Source organism: Stomoxys calcitrans, chromosome 1 (genome assembly GCF_963082655.1).
Source record: "Stomoxys calcitrans chromosome 1, idStoCalc2.1, whole genome shotgun sequence".
Lineage (NCBI taxonomy): Eukaryota > Metazoa > Arthropoda > Insecta > Diptera > Muscidae > Stomoxys > Stomoxys calcitrans.
Genome location: NC_081552.1, coordinates 258,354,590 through 258,371,687, shown reverse-complemented (window position 1 = coordinate 258,371,687; position 17,098 = coordinate 258,354,590). Strand labels below are relative to the sequence as shown.

Genomic DNA, 17,098 nt, shown 5'->3' with positions numbered 1-17,098 from the left:
ATTTTAGCCGAATTGTAATCATTTTTGGCTAACAAAGCACATATGTATGTAAAATTAATACTTTTTATTTGGAAATAACTTAGTTTCATGTTGCATCAAAACATACTTTTTCATCCGTAATTGCAAGAAAAATTTCTCCAATGCCTATTATGTCACCCTGTTGCGCAAAAAATTCCGGTTAGATTATGTCAATGCATTTCTTATGGTAGCGAAAATTTCGCCAGAGGTGCATACTGCGCTATAGCCTGAAATTCTTCTTGAAACATGTCAACAAGTTTACAACAAGACGTACCGATTAGAGAGAAAACGGTACGTCTTAGCATGTCATTCATATGGCATTTCATATGAAAAATACATATGGCCTAATATCAGCTTTAAGGCTCTAATCAGGAAATTATTATTTGTAGGGTGCTTGTATTTTGTAGACGGCTGTCGCCACTATTTAAAAATGAATAAAACGCATACTGAAATTTGTATGTATATGAACATTTTGTTTGATTTTAAAGTCGTTACATTCATATATATGTATGCAAGTATGTATATTTTTAATAGTGTTGACAAATAGACAATCAAAATTACAAGTTTCTAAAAAATTTGCTAGCGAAAATTACAGATTAAAAAATATTCAAACATTAGGAGAAATTATATGAAATACATAAGAATAATCATAGTAATCAAATTAATCATTAGAAACAAAACAAAGACATAAACAAATTGATTTCAAATGTCGTATGTGTATATGAATATATGTATATCGCTTAATTCATTAATAAATTCCACGCATCATCTTCAGCTGATTTATTGTTGGACGATGTAGTTTTCGGTTTTGCACTTTTAACATCCAAGCTATCGAAACCTTCGCTTAGCTTTTGCGCAGTGGCATTTGATGAAAGTTTCATATTTTTGCTTGTCGTTGTTGTATTTGTAGTCGAATTTTGATAAGAACTTGAAGAATCTTGATAGCTGTCAAAGCCGGACCAATCATCGTCATCATCAATAACTCCGGAATTATTCTTAAACTGATTGTTATACGATTTAGATGATGGCATTTGTTTCTGAGGACTATCCTGCCATCCCCAGTCATTGTCATTGGTATTGGATTGATTACCCATGCCCGAGGATAGATTTCCCCCAACGGAGTGGGAGCGCTGATAGGAATTATCTTGATTGAAATCGCCGTAACCTCCATGTTCGCTTTGTGGAGATGTAAAATTACTTCCAGCTAAATTATTCCAGCCACGTTTACCAATATCTGTAACCTAGAAGTGGAGAAATCACATTAATATTCTACAACTTCATTAGGATTTCTTCTTTCAATAAAAAAAATGCTCAGAAGAGATAAGTGATTAGTATATAAAAATCTTACCTTATTTTTCGAAGTGTGTTTGCCTATTCCTCGGCTCTTCTCAATTCATAATATTTTTTTTCTCTTATCAAACCCCCTCGAAACAGCCCTACCCATTACCTAGAGCCTTCGACGCCGCCTGACTTTTGAAATGTCTGAGTGTCAGGGTAGCTGCTCCTTATGCGAAATCGGCCCCATAGTCCGCAAAATGCTAAAAACCTTTGCCTGAAAAACCATGGAACCCTCGAAAAGGGTTCCCCAATACCTAAGAACTCTTTAAAAAATTCCTCTGACGTTGTCTTTGTACGTATACGTATAGTGCAGTGAAGTTCAGTGTACCCACAGACCAATTTGCCACAAATAAACGTGACCCCGTCGTGATACCAATGCTCCACATAGCTGTACTCCCTTAGTTCAAGGGCAAGTGAAATGATATTAGACAGAAAATTTTATTGGGTTAATCTCTTAACGCTCTGGAAATTAATAGTACCGAAGAAGTCCCGGCGTCGGATATCTGTGGGCACCACACACGCTGGAATATTAAGGTCCGACCTGTGTGGTGTTTATGGCGTCCACAGGTTGCGGAAGTGGAATGCTCCATATAGAGTAGCTGCAACGACAACTGCGGACAATCAGCGGTATCGAGTGGGGAGTCTCAGTGAGACACCGGGCGGCTCTTGCACAAATACTGAGTGCCTATGATACTCGATATGACAAGGCAAGTTATAGACGCATTTAAATAACCAACGGCCAAACTGTTCCCGCGGCTATCAGTCCTTTGGACCGGAACGAGCTTACTCACCTACGGAGCTTGCCGGGGCCACCTCCACGTGAAAATGTGGCTATAACAACAACCACAACCTGTCCACAAAATGTTATTAGCATATCCCTCAAAAGGCAGTTTTCATGCTTTTCGTCGTTAAGGCTGTTCGTTTCTCACAGTTGAAAACACATGTTTTTCGCGACTTCGAAACACTACAAAAACCTCAATGGTAACATACTACTCTTATTAAAATGTGGGAATGTTTTACTGAATGAAATCTGTCTTTTTGCTTCAAAACCTTTGGGAAGCGCGAAAAAATTCGGCAAAATTGAACAAAGTACCAACCTTTATTTGGAATGATGAAATATGTTATGTTCGATTATTTTAATGATATTTTACTTAAAAGTAATAAATAAAGAAGAGAAAAAAAGAAAACAAACTACATACATATACATCAAATTACTCACCTTATAAGCTACATCAGTGACTGAATCCATTAACCCACCCTCCTTTATCTAAATCAAAATTAAAAAAAAAAAATAAAACAAAGAAACTAAATCAAAAAACTAAATAACCCAAATTAAAAAGCGTAAATTTAAATACTTTACAATATACTGGATAATATATACAAGATATATGATCAATAAAAGTGTTAAAATTAGTTTTTATTGCAAACTAGCTGGACAAGGCCCGCTCCGCTGCGCCTTCTTTAACTCTCTATTATCTTTTTAGGGTGAGTAAGTTTTTACCCTACTCTCAAATGCCTTTCTTTTGAGTCCCATATTACCGTATTGGTAAATATTTTGGGTTAAGGGGGTATTTCGGGGTTGGTCACTTGGCCATTAAAGTAAATATAAGATTCGTGCTCTACTCTCGGAAACATTTCATATGAGTCCCATAATGGCATGATCGGTAAATAAGTTGTGTTTGCCGGTGGGTAGGACCCCAGGGTCTCAGAGCTAGGATTGATGCCGACGTGCAAGATGTATGTCCCGATTGTAACCAGGGACCGCACGATACACGTCACCAGTTTAACTGCCCGGCCAGACCCACTCGACTCAGACCCAGATCCCTGTGACGCACCCCATCTTGGTCGCAGAGTTCCTGGGTCTTGACACTCAACAGAATCAAGCAGACGAAAGATAGAACACAATAAACTGCTATAACAACAACAACAACCCCAGGGTCTTTGTCTCGATAATGAATATAAAATTCCCGAAAATAAATAAATTTCCACCCCAAATAGCTTTTATATAATAAGGAGGTTTATTGGGGTGGGGCGGCTCCCCAAACACATGGCTCTGTATTGTCGTGATTGGTCTATATATCCATTTGACAGGTATTTGGCGGCACCCGTCCCCCAACAATAGAAACCATGTTTTTTTTTGTGACTGTAAGAGTGCAAACGATTCGCATTACCAATCTCCGATATTTGGTATATTTGAAATTAGGGTAATGGGAAGTGCTTTTTTAAGGGAGACATTTCGACTCAAATATGGATATCAAATTCGTGTCTACTCTTAAATCCCTTTATCGTTAATTTGAGCTCCATATTGCCAAGTTCAGTTTAAGGGGTGATTTAGGGTGTACCCCCAAAATTGGATATCAAATTCGTTTTATACTCTCAAATACCTTTCATTTGAGTCCCATATTGCTATAATGGGTGTTAATTGACACATTATAGCAATATGGGACTCAAATTCTACGCTTTTTTTTGGGGAGGAAAAGCGCCACCTAGACTTGAACGCAAATTTTAATGCCATATTTTTACTTTCTACTCCCAAATATCTTTCATTTGAATCCAATATAGCCATGGTCGGCTGATATGCCTATTTGGGGTACTTGGGGGTGGGTTGACTTCCCACTACTTGGACCTATTTTTAAGTGGGTCTCCAATGGGAGTAATTGGACCGAAATTTAAATTTTAATACCATATTCTTATTCTATTTTCCAATACCTTTCATTTGATACCCATATTGTCCCGATCGGTCGGTGGATGGTGTTTTTTTGTCCGCCCCCTTACGAAATCAACAAATTATAAAGCCTATTTCTCCTTCCTGACCATATTCGCAATATACTCCCGAATACCTTCCATTTGATACCCATATTGTTATGATCGTCCAAAAAACCTATTTTAGGGGGTTTTGGGGTTGGGGAGGCCCCCCAGATACTTGGACCCAATTTTTAATATGAAATTCGTACTCTACTCCTAAATGCCTTTCATTTGAGTCCCATATTGTCCCGATCGGTCCACTTTTATTTTTGGGTAGTACTTTTGGGATAAGAGGGAGGGTCCGCCCCCATTCCGATATCAAAAAATTATATAGCCTATGTTTCCTTCCAAACTAACCTACACAATCTGTGAAAATTTCGAGGTAATCGGTTCAGCCTTTTTTGAGTCTATGCGGAACAAACAAACAAACCGACAAACAAACACAAATTCAATTTTATATATAAGACAAGCTGAACGGGACCCGCTCAGTTACTCATTTTTTCAACCCCATAATGGCTTTGTCGGTAAAAAAAGTCTTAAAGTGACGTAGACGTGGGGTAACTACCCAGGCACTTGCCCCTGAAAGTAGATATCAGATGCATTCTCTACTCTCAAATACCATTTACTTTAGTCCTGTATCGCCGAGATCAGTAATTAATTCCAGATTGGAGGTTTTGGCGGTGGGTGAACCCCCAGACACTTGTTTCCTCAAGTGTATACCATTTCCGTGCTCTATTCCCAAAAACCATTCATTTGAGCCCCATATTGCCATGGTCTCCCATAGTATCAGGATTGTTTCATATATATCCATTTGTCCGGCTTTAGAGTGGGGCGACCCCCCTATACACTCCAACAAAATTTGGATACCAAATTTTTGTATTTGGTTTGCCATAAGAGTGCAAAGAAAATTTCGCTGCAATCGCCCTCTAGCTTTTTGAAAATTAGGGTAAGGGAGAGGGTCGGCCAATTATTTTCGAAAAATTTGGCGCCTTTTTTCACCATGGGACTATACTGTACAATCGGCGAAAGTTTTAAGAAAATCGCTTCAGCCATTTTGGGTATATGCGGAACACACAAACAATCAGTTACAACAAATAAACCCATATTGATTTTTATATATGGGCAATTCTATTGTTACTGAAATTAAGTACAAAAATATATACGATATCTGATTCGTTATGGTCATTGATTTTATATACCCTTCATTAACCTCCCAAATGGGAGAGATACGGGCAGTTGACCATGAGAATGAATATCACTAGAATTGAAGGTTTTTACTGATTGCAGAAAAGAAATTGCCAGACATACAGGCGGAATGAACACAGACAACACACCACTGACGGACCTTTCGGGTGCCTGGTTAGGGCCCCATCATCAGCGCCATGACTCTGGTATATAAGCTTAGAATATAAAGGGGGTTATCTATGGAATCTAAGTACACCACAACAAACCAACGACTGCTGCCTGAAGTACAACATCTCCTAATGTGTCAATTTTTCCATCTACACATAAAAAAATGAAAATCGGTTTCAAAAACGAATTTAATTGACCCAATTAATTTTTTAAATGAAACTGCTTCAATCACGAAAATGATAATATCAAACAAACAAACAAAACAAGTAAGAGCATGCTAAGTTCGGCCGGGCCGAATCTTATATACCCTCCACCATGGATCGAAATTGTCGAGTTCTATGCGCGGTATCCCTTTTTAGGCAAACAAAGAATATTGAATAAGAACTTTTAAGCTATTGGAGCTATATCAAGTTAAAATCCGATTCGGACCATAAATTAATGCTGAACATTGTAGAAGTCATTGTGTAATATTACACTTCATTCGGATAAGAATTGCGCCTTGCAGGGACTCAAAAAGCAAAATTGGGAGATCGGTTTATATGGGAGCTGTAACAAGCTATTGATCGATTCAGAACATATTAGAGTCATGAGAGAAGCCGTTGTACAAAATTTCTGCCATATCGGATGAGAATTGCGCCCTCTGAGGGCTCAAGAAGTCAAGATCCCAGATCGGTTTATATGGCAGCTATATTAGGTTATGTCTCGATTTGCGCTATACTTAGCACAAGTATTGAAATTCATAACAAATCATCTCATGCAAAATTTCAGCCAATTCGGATGCGAATTGGCCCTCCAGCGGCTCAAAATGTCAAGACCCAATATCGGTTTATATGGCAGCTATACCAGATAATGAAACGATTTGAATCATACTTAGCACAATTGTTGGAAGTGATACCAAAACATTACGTGCAAAATTCCATTCAAATCGGACGAGAATAATAATAAAAAGTATTTGTGCAAAATTTCAAGCGGCTAGCTTTACTCCTTCCAAAGTTAGCGTGCTTTCGACAGACAGACGGACATTGCTAGATCGACTTAAAATGACATGACGGCCAACAATATATATCAGACGCATATTTTGAGATGTTACAAACAGAATGACGAAATTAGTATACCCCCATCCTATGGTGGAGGGTATAAAAATTGCATATTCAAAAAAAAATATAATTGAAAAAATTTGAAATTATCAATTAATATTTTAATTGATCCAATAAAAAAATTAATGACATTTTTTGAAAATTCCAATTATTTTCTATATTTGCTACACAAATGTTTACCTCCTGGAACATGTATTTGAGGTGCGTTGTTTAGGCAAAGGTCCGTGGACACCCGTATAAAAAATATTCCCCCGCGGGCGTTCGCCAAAAAATTGCGGGGGTCGGATAGGGGTTTTGTGCACTGAGACAGCAGCCCTTGGACGATTAAGGACCACATCGGGCTAATCCGACACGTAAACAGAAAAAAATAAAAATCGGTTTCAATCACGAAATTAATTGATGCATTTAATTTTTTAATTGAAAATTCTTCAATAGCGGAAATGATAATATCAATCACAGTCTTTTCAATTAAAAATTGCATATTCCAATAAAAAATGATTGAAAATCTTGGAAATTTCCAATTAATTTTTTTTATTGATCCAATTAAAAAATAATTGAAATTCTGTAAAATATTTAATTAATTTTTTAATTGATCTAATAACAAAGATTATTGAAATTTTCAATTAATTTCTTAATTGTATCAATTAAAAATTTAATTGAAAATATTCAAATGTTATAATAAAGATTTTTCGATATAAGTGACGAAGTGCATTTACCCAATTTACCGGGTAAATACCTTTTGGGTATTTACCCATCGCCCATCTCTAGTCATGAGCTACTCGTGAGTGTCTAATGATTAGTGTCATGATTATGATTTCATTTACACACGTTCACGCACGAAGAATTTTAGTTCAATCACGGTCATGGACGACAACGTGATTGGATTTTGATACCACTCACGAATCAGGTGACGAGCGGGTGATACTCGCGTTACACGACAACTCGCGATTCACGTGCATATCTCTAAGGCTGAATGCCTCACACATGTTGCCAGCATCAATGAGGGGATAACCAACTCTAAAATTTTTGTTTGATGTTGGCTGATGGCTTACTTCAAGAGCAACCTAAATGCTGATCCACGATTGCAAATATTTTTCGTTAAAATACTTGGGTTGCCGAAAAAGTAATAGCGGATTTTTTAAAAGAAAGTAAATGCATTTTTAATAAAACTTAGAATGAACTTTATTCAAATATCCTTTTTTACACTTTTTTTTCTAAAGCAAGCTAAAAGTAACAGCTGATAACTGACAGAAGAAAGAATGCAATTACAGAGTCACAAACTGTGAAAAAAATTGTCAACGCCGACTATATGAAAAATCCGCAATTACTTTTTGGGCAACCCAATATATGACTATTTGCAACATTTTCAAAAAAATAGAGTAGTTTAATTGTTGGCATACTGGTCAGGAGATTTTACTCCTTTCGATCGTCTCTGTTTGAACATCTTCAAAAAGGCTATGCTATCTAAGTTAGGATACTACTAACCAGAAAATTAGCTAACGGCTAATGAATGAAGGCAAGTTACAGATGCTATAAAACAACCATGAAATAGACAGTTTTTTTAAAAATTTCAGCGCCAACACTTTTCGCATACTGTAAGCACATTATTCAGATTTGAAGGTTTATGATGTGCCCAGTCCGATATGCTCAACGAAGACAATATTAAAATGTCACTTGCACGGAAGCCTTGCATAGACTTTGAAATTTCCTATGCAATGAGGCAATTTCTTAGAGAACAAAAAAAAAAAACGCAATGTTTAAAAAAATATTTATGGATTTCTGTTTTCAGAAACTGTATCTTATAAATAAAATTTCTTTAACTTTGTAAATAGTGGTAAACTATTTTTATACTCTCCACCATAGGATGGGGGTATACTAATGTCGTCATTCTGTTTGTAACACCTCGAAATATGCGTCTTAGACCCCATAAAGAATATATATTCTTGATCGCCATGTCATTTTAAGTCGATCTAGCCATGTCTGCCAGTCCGCCGTCCGTCCGTCTGTCTGTCGAAAGCACGCTAACTTTCGAAGGAGTAAAGATAGGCGCTTGAAATTTTGCACAAATACTTTTTTTTTAGTGTAGGGGCTTGTAAATGGGCCAAATCGGTTCATGTTTTAATATTGCTGCCATATAATCCGATCTTGGATCTTGATTTCTTGAGCCTCTAGAGGGCGCAATTCTCGTCCGATTTGACTGAAATCTTGCACGTGTTGTTTTGGTATCACTTCCAACAACTGTGTTAAGTATGGTTCAAATCGGTCCATGTTTTGATATAGCTACGATATAAACCGATCTTGGATCTTGACTTCTTGAGCCTCTAAAGGGCGCAATTCTCATCCGATTTGACTGAAATTTTGCATGAGGTGTTTTGGTATCATTTCCAATAACTGTGCCAAGTATGATTTAAATCGGTTAATAATCTAGCCTCTAGAGTGCACAATTCTCATCCGATTTTGCTGAAATTTTGCACGTGGTGTTTTATTATAACTTCCAACTACTGTGCTAAGTATGATTCAAATCGGTTCATAATCTGGTATAGCTGCCATATAAACCGATCTTGGGTCTTGACTTCTTGAGCCTCTAGAGGGCGCAATTCTCATCCGTTTTGGCTGAAATTTTGCACGAGGTGTTTTGTTATGACTTCCAATAACTGTGCTAAGTATGGCGCAAATCGGTACATAACCTGATATAGCTGCCATATAAACCGATCTGGGATCTTGACTTCATGAGCCTCTAGAGGGCGCAATTCTCATCCGATTTGGCTGAAATTTTGTACAACGGCTTCTCTCATGACCTTCAACATACGTGTCTAACATTACGTTTGCAACATATCGAAATATCCATTTCCGATCCTATAAAGTATATATATTTTTGATCAGCGTAAAAATCTAAGACGATATAGCCATGTCCGTCCGTCTGTCTGTTGAAATCACGCTACAGTCTCTAAAAATAGAGATATTGAGCTAAAATTTTGCATAGATTCTTTTTTGTCCGTAAGCAGGTTAATTTCGGAGATGGGCTATATCGGACTATAACTTGATATAGCCCCCATATAGACCGATCCGCCGATATGGGGTCTTAGGCCCATAAAAGCCACATTTATTATTCGATTTAGCTGAAATTTGGGTCAGTGAGTTGTGTTAGGCCCTCCGACATCCTTCTTCAATTTGGCCCAGATCGGTCCAGATTTGGATATAGTTGCCATATAAACCGATCTCTTGATTTAAGATTAAGCGCCCATAAAAGGCGCATTTATTGTCCGATGTCGCCGAAATTTGGGACAGTGGTTTGTGTTAGGCTCTTCGACATTTTTCTGCAACATGGCCCAAATCGGTCCAGATTTGGATATAGCTGCCATGTAGACCGATATTATAAATATATTATATTATTATAAATGTGGAAAGAAATGAATTCAATACTACTAGTAATAGTAAAATAGTACAAGAAACAGGCCTCTAAGAAATAAAGCATTTTGTAAATTGAAAGCAATAAGAATATACTTAAATAAAAAGAAAAATCAATACTCTATGAATAAACATAACATTCAAAATACAATGCTTATGCAAGGGTAGGTATTAAAATCCAAGAAACGTGAATTCTACTCAAAACCGAACCATAACAAAATATTTTGCAAAAACTAAGGACTTACACTCTATTTAATAGAGTGATAAGAAAATATTAATTATTTCAGAGTGCTACTTACTTTTGAGGATGCAATGTTGGCTGTGGTGACTGCCTTTTCTTTAGCGATAACGGCAAATTTTGATGCCCCAGCCGATAATAAACTCCAACCCTATATTTGTTGAAGGCAAAATGGGTAAGAATGACAACTTTTAAGCTTAAAAATTAACTTACAGAAGCTAATGATGATAGTGTATTGTCAATGATTTCTTGAGATTGTGTTTTTGGCGGTGGTTCACGAGAGTAACCGAATCCACTGTATTTACCACCTTGACTAGGCGGTAAATGGCTGAAATAAAAAAAGTAAATAATGATGAATGCCACGAATTAAAAGCTTTATTTGCGAAATGTTTTAGTTTTGTCTTTTTATATATTAAACATCATCATCCAAGATTTAAATATGTTTGGTTATAAAATGGTCAATTATTTTTTGTTTTTTTTTTATTAGTCTTTCAAATGGGGAGAGATTCGGACCATGAGAATGAATATCAAACAGCTAAAAACAACATACCATTAGCGGAGGCTTCGAAGAGTGTTTATGGCCACTGGTTTCTATGAAATCTAAGGTTAATACCACAAGCCAACAACTGTAGCCCACTGTGCAACAACTCTTGATGTATTAATTTTGTCCAGTGTCCGTTAAGCTATTTTCGCCTGTTTTATTGTCTTTCTAGCCTCAACTGTAGATTTACGAAAAAACGTATTTTTTGACTCGCTCGGCTAACCCATTAACTCTCGGTATTTGAACTGCGACCTTAATACGTTTCACGTTATTGCCTACACAATAATCACTAGGATCAAAAGTAAAAAATGGAGTATATATGATTCTCTATTTGCAAAACAAAAAGTTCTGCTTATAGCATGGCACGTTCTAATGGTCACTTATGTTGACTGTGCTTTCGTCCCCGATAGTCGCAATAACGACGCAGCCCTTCAGATTCCATGCTCGTACCAACTCTGCAAATTCCTCTATCTACAAGATAATGTTTCGTCCTTCAGGCGTAGAGATTCGATGTGTAGTTCTGATCAGTGGATTCCATATCCGGTTTAAAAATTCATCTTCGATCTGTAAAAATATTGAAATACCGAACTTTATCCGCTTCTTCTGCCATTCCGCCATGGTAGAGCACATGCAACCCAATGTTTACCATATCGATTTTAGTCAAGTAGTCAGTGTGCATGATGGTCTTAGCCGCTTCGACTACACTAGTATGTCGGGTCGGTATCCTACGAAGGTGAACAGAATACTCACGGTCGATTTTCTGATGATAAATCGGCTGGACCCCAACCAGCACCTCCAAGGACCTGGTCGCAGTAAAACTTTTAGTCTTTCATGTCATTCACTTTATCCACGTCTGGTACATGCCACATGTATTTATTTGATGTTGATCCATGCATCTATCACAGTTTTTGTTTTCGTGGACATACATACTTTGTCAAAGCGTCGATAATCACCAACAGGTATTTGAATTCTCTACCACTTTTCAGACGCATTACTTCAAATGGAACTCTATGTTTATTCATAACATACAGCTTGACCCGATTCTTTGCTGTGTCAACATTCTACACATGTTTTCAAAAAATTCTTAGTAAAATTCTTCTTTATTCGCTTTAATGTATCCTCAAGCTCTGGATGTTCCACATCATCATGATACAGTTTCGTTATACGCCACCAGAGATCTTTAGGAACCACCTACAAAAGTGTTTCTCCTTAATTTTCCTGTATAATCTATTCTGCTGTATATAACTTGGTGTCAGAGAGTCAGTTAAAATTGGTCTGGCAGTAAATGGAGATAAGACAAAATGGATGGTTTCAACTCCCAAAACGCCTTCTACAACCGAGCAGATAAAGAAAATGGAGAAAGTTGGGAAACACAACTTTGAGACAGTCAGTAACTTTAGCTACCTCGGCACCTTCGTAACGGAAACGAAAGACACCAGTTTTGAGATTAAGCGAAGAATAATATTGGCAAACAGATGCTACTTTCGACTAAGTAAGCAATTTAGAAACAAGGCCACCTCTCGACAGACGAAGATTACACTATACAAGACACTGATACTAGGTACTTGTGAAAGCACGGTCCCATGGCAGCCGGTTGTATGTACCGGATTGACCCGATGAATTCATTCATCGGCAAGGACTGCCGCCTCAGTGTGCCACACACTGCTATTACAACAACAACAACTTGTGAAAGCAGATGAGGCAGTGCTTGGAGTATATGAGAGGAAGATTCTTCGTAAAATATATGGACCAGATTGCATTAATGGAGAATATAGGCGACGTATGAACCACGAGTTGTATGAGGATGATAGCATAGTTACACGCATCAAAATACAACGGCTGGGCTGGCTACGTCATGTTCTCAGAATGGATGTAGAAGCTCCAGCGAAGAAGTCTTTTGAAGGCGAACACGGTGGTACACGCAAACCGGGAAGACGAAAAGCCCGATGGAAAGATCAAGTGGTGGGAGACACCTCGAAACTTGGTGTCAGAGATTTTTGAATGAGCGCAGAAGATCGCGGCGCTTGGAACGCTATTCTAAGTTCGACTAGCGGAAGCGATCTTTAGAACTAACTGCTTTGAGTGGCAGTTATGAATATCTGAACTACTACTATATCTCAAATGTTTAGGCCCAGGATTATTAGGAAAAATTACAATTTTTCATGTAATGAGCAGTAGATGTTTCAATTTCCATAGAGGGGCGAATAGATACGACTGGGCCTTCAACTCCTGGCGTTTAAATGATGTGCAAGTAACATTTCTTACAACCAAAGCAGTGGGGTAGCCGCCGTGGCGCAGATGTTAGCATTAACGCCTAAAGACGCCGAACGCATTGGTTCAAATCCAGGCGTGAACACCAAAATATTTTTTAACGTGAGGTGAGGTATCTTGCCATCTTCAAACTTCTTTACCAAATGTTATGCGGCACGCTGTTCGGACTCGGCATAAAAAACGAGGCCCCTTATAATTGAGCTTAAACGTTGATCAGACTGTACTCATTGATAGAGAGAACTTCTCCCGTTCCTTAATGGAATGTTCATGGAAAATTTGGTAGTAGTAACAAGTAAGAGCGTGCTAAGTTCGGCCGGGCCGAAACCATAATCGCCCCACCATGGATCGCATTTGTCGAGTTCTTTGCGCGGTATCTCTTTTTAGGCAAACAAAGAATATTAAAAAAGAACTGTTATGCTATTGGAGCTATATCAAGTTATAGTCCGATTCCGACCAAAAATGAATGCTGAACATTGTAGAAGTCATTGTGTAATATTTCAGTTCATTCGGTTAAGAATTGCGCTTGGAGGGGCTCAAGAAGCAAAATCGGGAGATAGGTTTATATGGGAGCTGTATCAAACTATTGATCGATTAAGAACATATTAGACACGTATGTTGACCATAGACACGTATGTTTATTTGCCTTGTGTACAAAAATTGAAACACTCCTTTCCTCTTTTACAAATGTGTGTTTCAGATATTTGAGTTTCTTTTATTTACATCAGAAACACTATCCTCTTTATGTCTTTGGCAAAATCATTTTTTTCATACCGAATAAGGTAGCTAATTCAATTGCTTGGTAAATAGAACAATCATAACTTTGGAACTTACTCTGGTCTTGTGGCGTTCTCCATTTGCTTGCGTGAAAAGAAATCTTCCTTTTGGTCCTTAAATTCTTGTGTATTGAACTGCTGGTAACTGTCAGCATTATAACCGCTACCATTGCCATTTTGGTAACCACCACCGGAAGCCTGTTGGTAGTTTCCGCTGTTTCTGGAATGTGAATTACTATTGGAACTAGACATGCTAGATGAAGCTGTATAGGAGGACATTGTTGATGATCCACCCGTTGATGCTACTCGTTTTTTTGCTTCGTTCAAGTCCCAAGATTTTCCTTGAGCCAAGGTGGAGATTTTATCACGATATAGGGCTGCAGCTTTTGAATTATATTTTTGAGTAATTGGGGCACGATCATTCCAATCATCTTGATCTTCTAAAAATTCGCGAGCATTTCTGTTACCCCCAACTTTCATTTTCTCCAACTCTATATCCTTCCATTTGTCCATGGTCACAGAGCGAACAAAGGATAAATGCACACCGAGGCCACGATGCTTGCCCGAACACTCGAGACAAATCCAAATGCCATATGTAACGGAAACCCATTGGGGATTGTGCGTGCCGCACTCAAAGCATTTCTAAAAAAAAGATAAAGAATTTGTCAGTTCATAAATAAATCCACAACTGATGAAAACTAGAGACGATCGTCGAAAAAAATATACATACATACATATGTTTTCGAACTTATATATCGGAATTGGAAACAAAAAAAGTGAAAATATTATTCAATGTTATTGGAAAAGTAATGCGTAAACGACATTTCTATTTTAAATATAAATGTCGTTTATCCTGCACATTCTCAAATTTCATATGGCTGTTTGAACTTATTATTATACCTGATAAAATGATTCTACAAAATCTGATTTCTGAACATTTTCACTTCGTGCATACAGTGATGCATTGCCATTAGTTAGGCAATGCTATGTATTCCGTTAATAATGTTCTGAAAACGTGTTCTGAAGCTTCAAAAGCCGTCTGAAATCTAACAAGCCATACGTTGGTAATATTACATCCCACCAGAGAGCTTTAAAACATCAGAAATGACCTTGATTCACAACACAATTAGCTGAAGAGAACAACAACAACTTACCGAATTATCATCTTGAGGTTTAAGCTCTTGCAAAACACGTCTTGTCCTTGGACTGGCCATTTCCTATTTTTGATGTAGGTGAAGGAGTTCTTTGGTGACTCAAAGATCAAGAAACAACAGCAATAACAGACCCTCTAAAATTCTGTATATTGGTGTTGTTGACTGTGCTCCAACTCCAATTCAGCAAAATATTTTGTACATACGTATTTTATGAAGACTACAAAGCCCACAACTCCAAATATTGTAATACCTAAAACTTGAGCTTGGTAGCTTCTCGATACTGTTTCACAATCTCCTCCTTGACGATTGTGGCACGATAGCGAAGATGAATCCGAAGTGTGGCGAAGTGTGGCAACTGTTGTACGTGATTTCGAGGAAGTCATTAAAATTTTTGTTAAAACAAAATAATCAAAAGAAGGCAAACGTCGCTTTCAAACGCAATCAATTGTACTATACAAGCGAACAATATTATTTATGATTATAATAATTAATCATGTTCTCTTCAATTTTTGCAATATTATTTATTTAACCATGCAAAATTGCCAGCCACTGGTCTAACTTGTCAAACTTGAAGAAGTATGAAAAAAATGTGTTGACGTGTGATATGGATTGTAAAACAAGAAGAAGAAGAATGAATTAACACCCATCAGGTGTGTTCGTATATTTTTCTACTTAAACTTTGATGGTGTGTTCGCTGACTTTTTCAGTAAAAATTATGCGCTCTATAAAGTGCAGTTTACCCTTTTATTTTGATCTTTAATATTTTTTATTTATTTTTCAACATATTTCATTATTTTTCCAACATATTCTAGCTCGCATAACATAATTACCAGGTAGTGTACCGTAAACAGCTGAGAACAATTTTTTTTCGCGAAGTGCACTATCTGTCAACGAGTTTTGGTTGTGTTCATATATTATATTGGGTTGCCCAAAAAGTAATTGCGGATATTTTAAAAGAAAGTAAATGCATTTTTAATAAAACTTAGAATGAACTTTAATCAAATATACTTTTTTTGCACTTTTTTTTCTAAAGCAAGCTAAAATTAACAGCTAATAACTGACAGAAGAAAGAATGCAATTACAGAGTCACAAGCTGTGAAAAAATTTGTCAACGCCGACTATATGAAAAATCCGCAATTACTTTTTGGGCAACCCAATAGTTAAGAACCATAACACACTCAAACAACGAAAATGGCGCAACTAGTAACATACACAAAATCAGAGTTGCACTAATCATTGATTTTGACGGATAGTGCACTCAATATTTTGTTGTTGAGCAACTGCCACTACCTGTTAATGAATATATCTTGCTAGCTCGAGAACATATTCAATACTAGAGGTGTTTTGTTGACCGTTTAAAGGCAATCACGATAGATGTTCTTGTCTTATAACATGTCACTTTTTATGTGTCATTGGTATATCATTGTGTGCCAACTTACGTCCTAAACATGTCATTAGGCAAGAATATATAGTGTGATGGGACTTTTAAGAAGGTCAAATCTCCCGATTGAAAATCATTGGGCCAATTCACTTTACGTTTTCGCATGTGACCTAACCTTCTCTTCGTCGCGAAACAATTAAAGGTGGTCTCATTTGTAGAACAACCACAAATCATATGGTACAACCACAAATCATATGCCATCAAGCTGTTCGACGTTTTGCCAACACACAAAAATAAATTTGTGTACGTGTGTGTGTATATGTGTGCGTCAATGGATAGAGAATATATGAGAAAGAAAGAATAACAACAAAGAGAATGCAAAAAAAAATCTGACATCTTAATACCGTCAAACCTGGCCGGCTGTTAACAGCTGTTTGCTTGAGACCACCTTTTTAAATCCGCCTTGCTTTCTATTAGTGAATCTTGGTTGCACACATAATGTGATACCAATAAAAATAACACATGAAAATCACTGGCACTGTTATTTTTTCGATTAGAACGGTGCTCTATTCTCCAATCCGCCATTTTGTCATCAAGCTGATCGGCGTTTTGCCAACACACACCAAGGTGGATTTAAAAAAGTGGTCTCACGCGAACAGCTGTTAACAGCCCGCAAGGTTTGAAGGTTTTAAGATGTCAGATTTTTGTTTGCATTCTCTTTATTGTCATCTTCGTATTCGCATATTCTCAGCTCATGCACGCTTTTGCATTTTAATTAAAA

The 17,098-nt window shown here is 37.2% G+C and overlaps 1 protein-coding gene across 2 annotated transcripts; it reads right to left on the bottom strand.

Moving 5' to 3' along the window:
- Nucleotides 1-505: 505 nt before the first annotated feature.
- Nucleotides 506-15,524, bottom strand: LOC106084457 (ADP-ribosylation factor GTPase-activating protein 1). 2 transcript variants are annotated; one of them, XM_013248153.2, is made up of 6 exons: nucleotides 14,937-15,524; nucleotides 13,841-14,424; nucleotides 10,411-10,525; nucleotides 10,259-10,348; nucleotides 2,576-2,623; nucleotides 506-1,259 (listed from the first exon to the last, which is right to left on the bottom strand). In XM_013248153.2, the coding sequence occupies exons 1-6, from the start codon at nucleotides 14,994-14,996 to the stop codon at nucleotides 759-761; spliced, it is 1,398 nt and encodes a 465-aa protein (XP_013103607.1). In that variant the 5' UTR covers nucleotides 14,997-15,524; the 3' UTR covers nucleotides 506-758. The 2 variants fall into 2 exon arrangements, with proteins under 2 accessions (XP_013103607.1, XP_013103608.1); XM_013248154.2 differs by lacking the exon at nucleotides 2,576-2,623.
- Nucleotides 15,525-17,098: the final 1,574 nt, after the last annotated feature.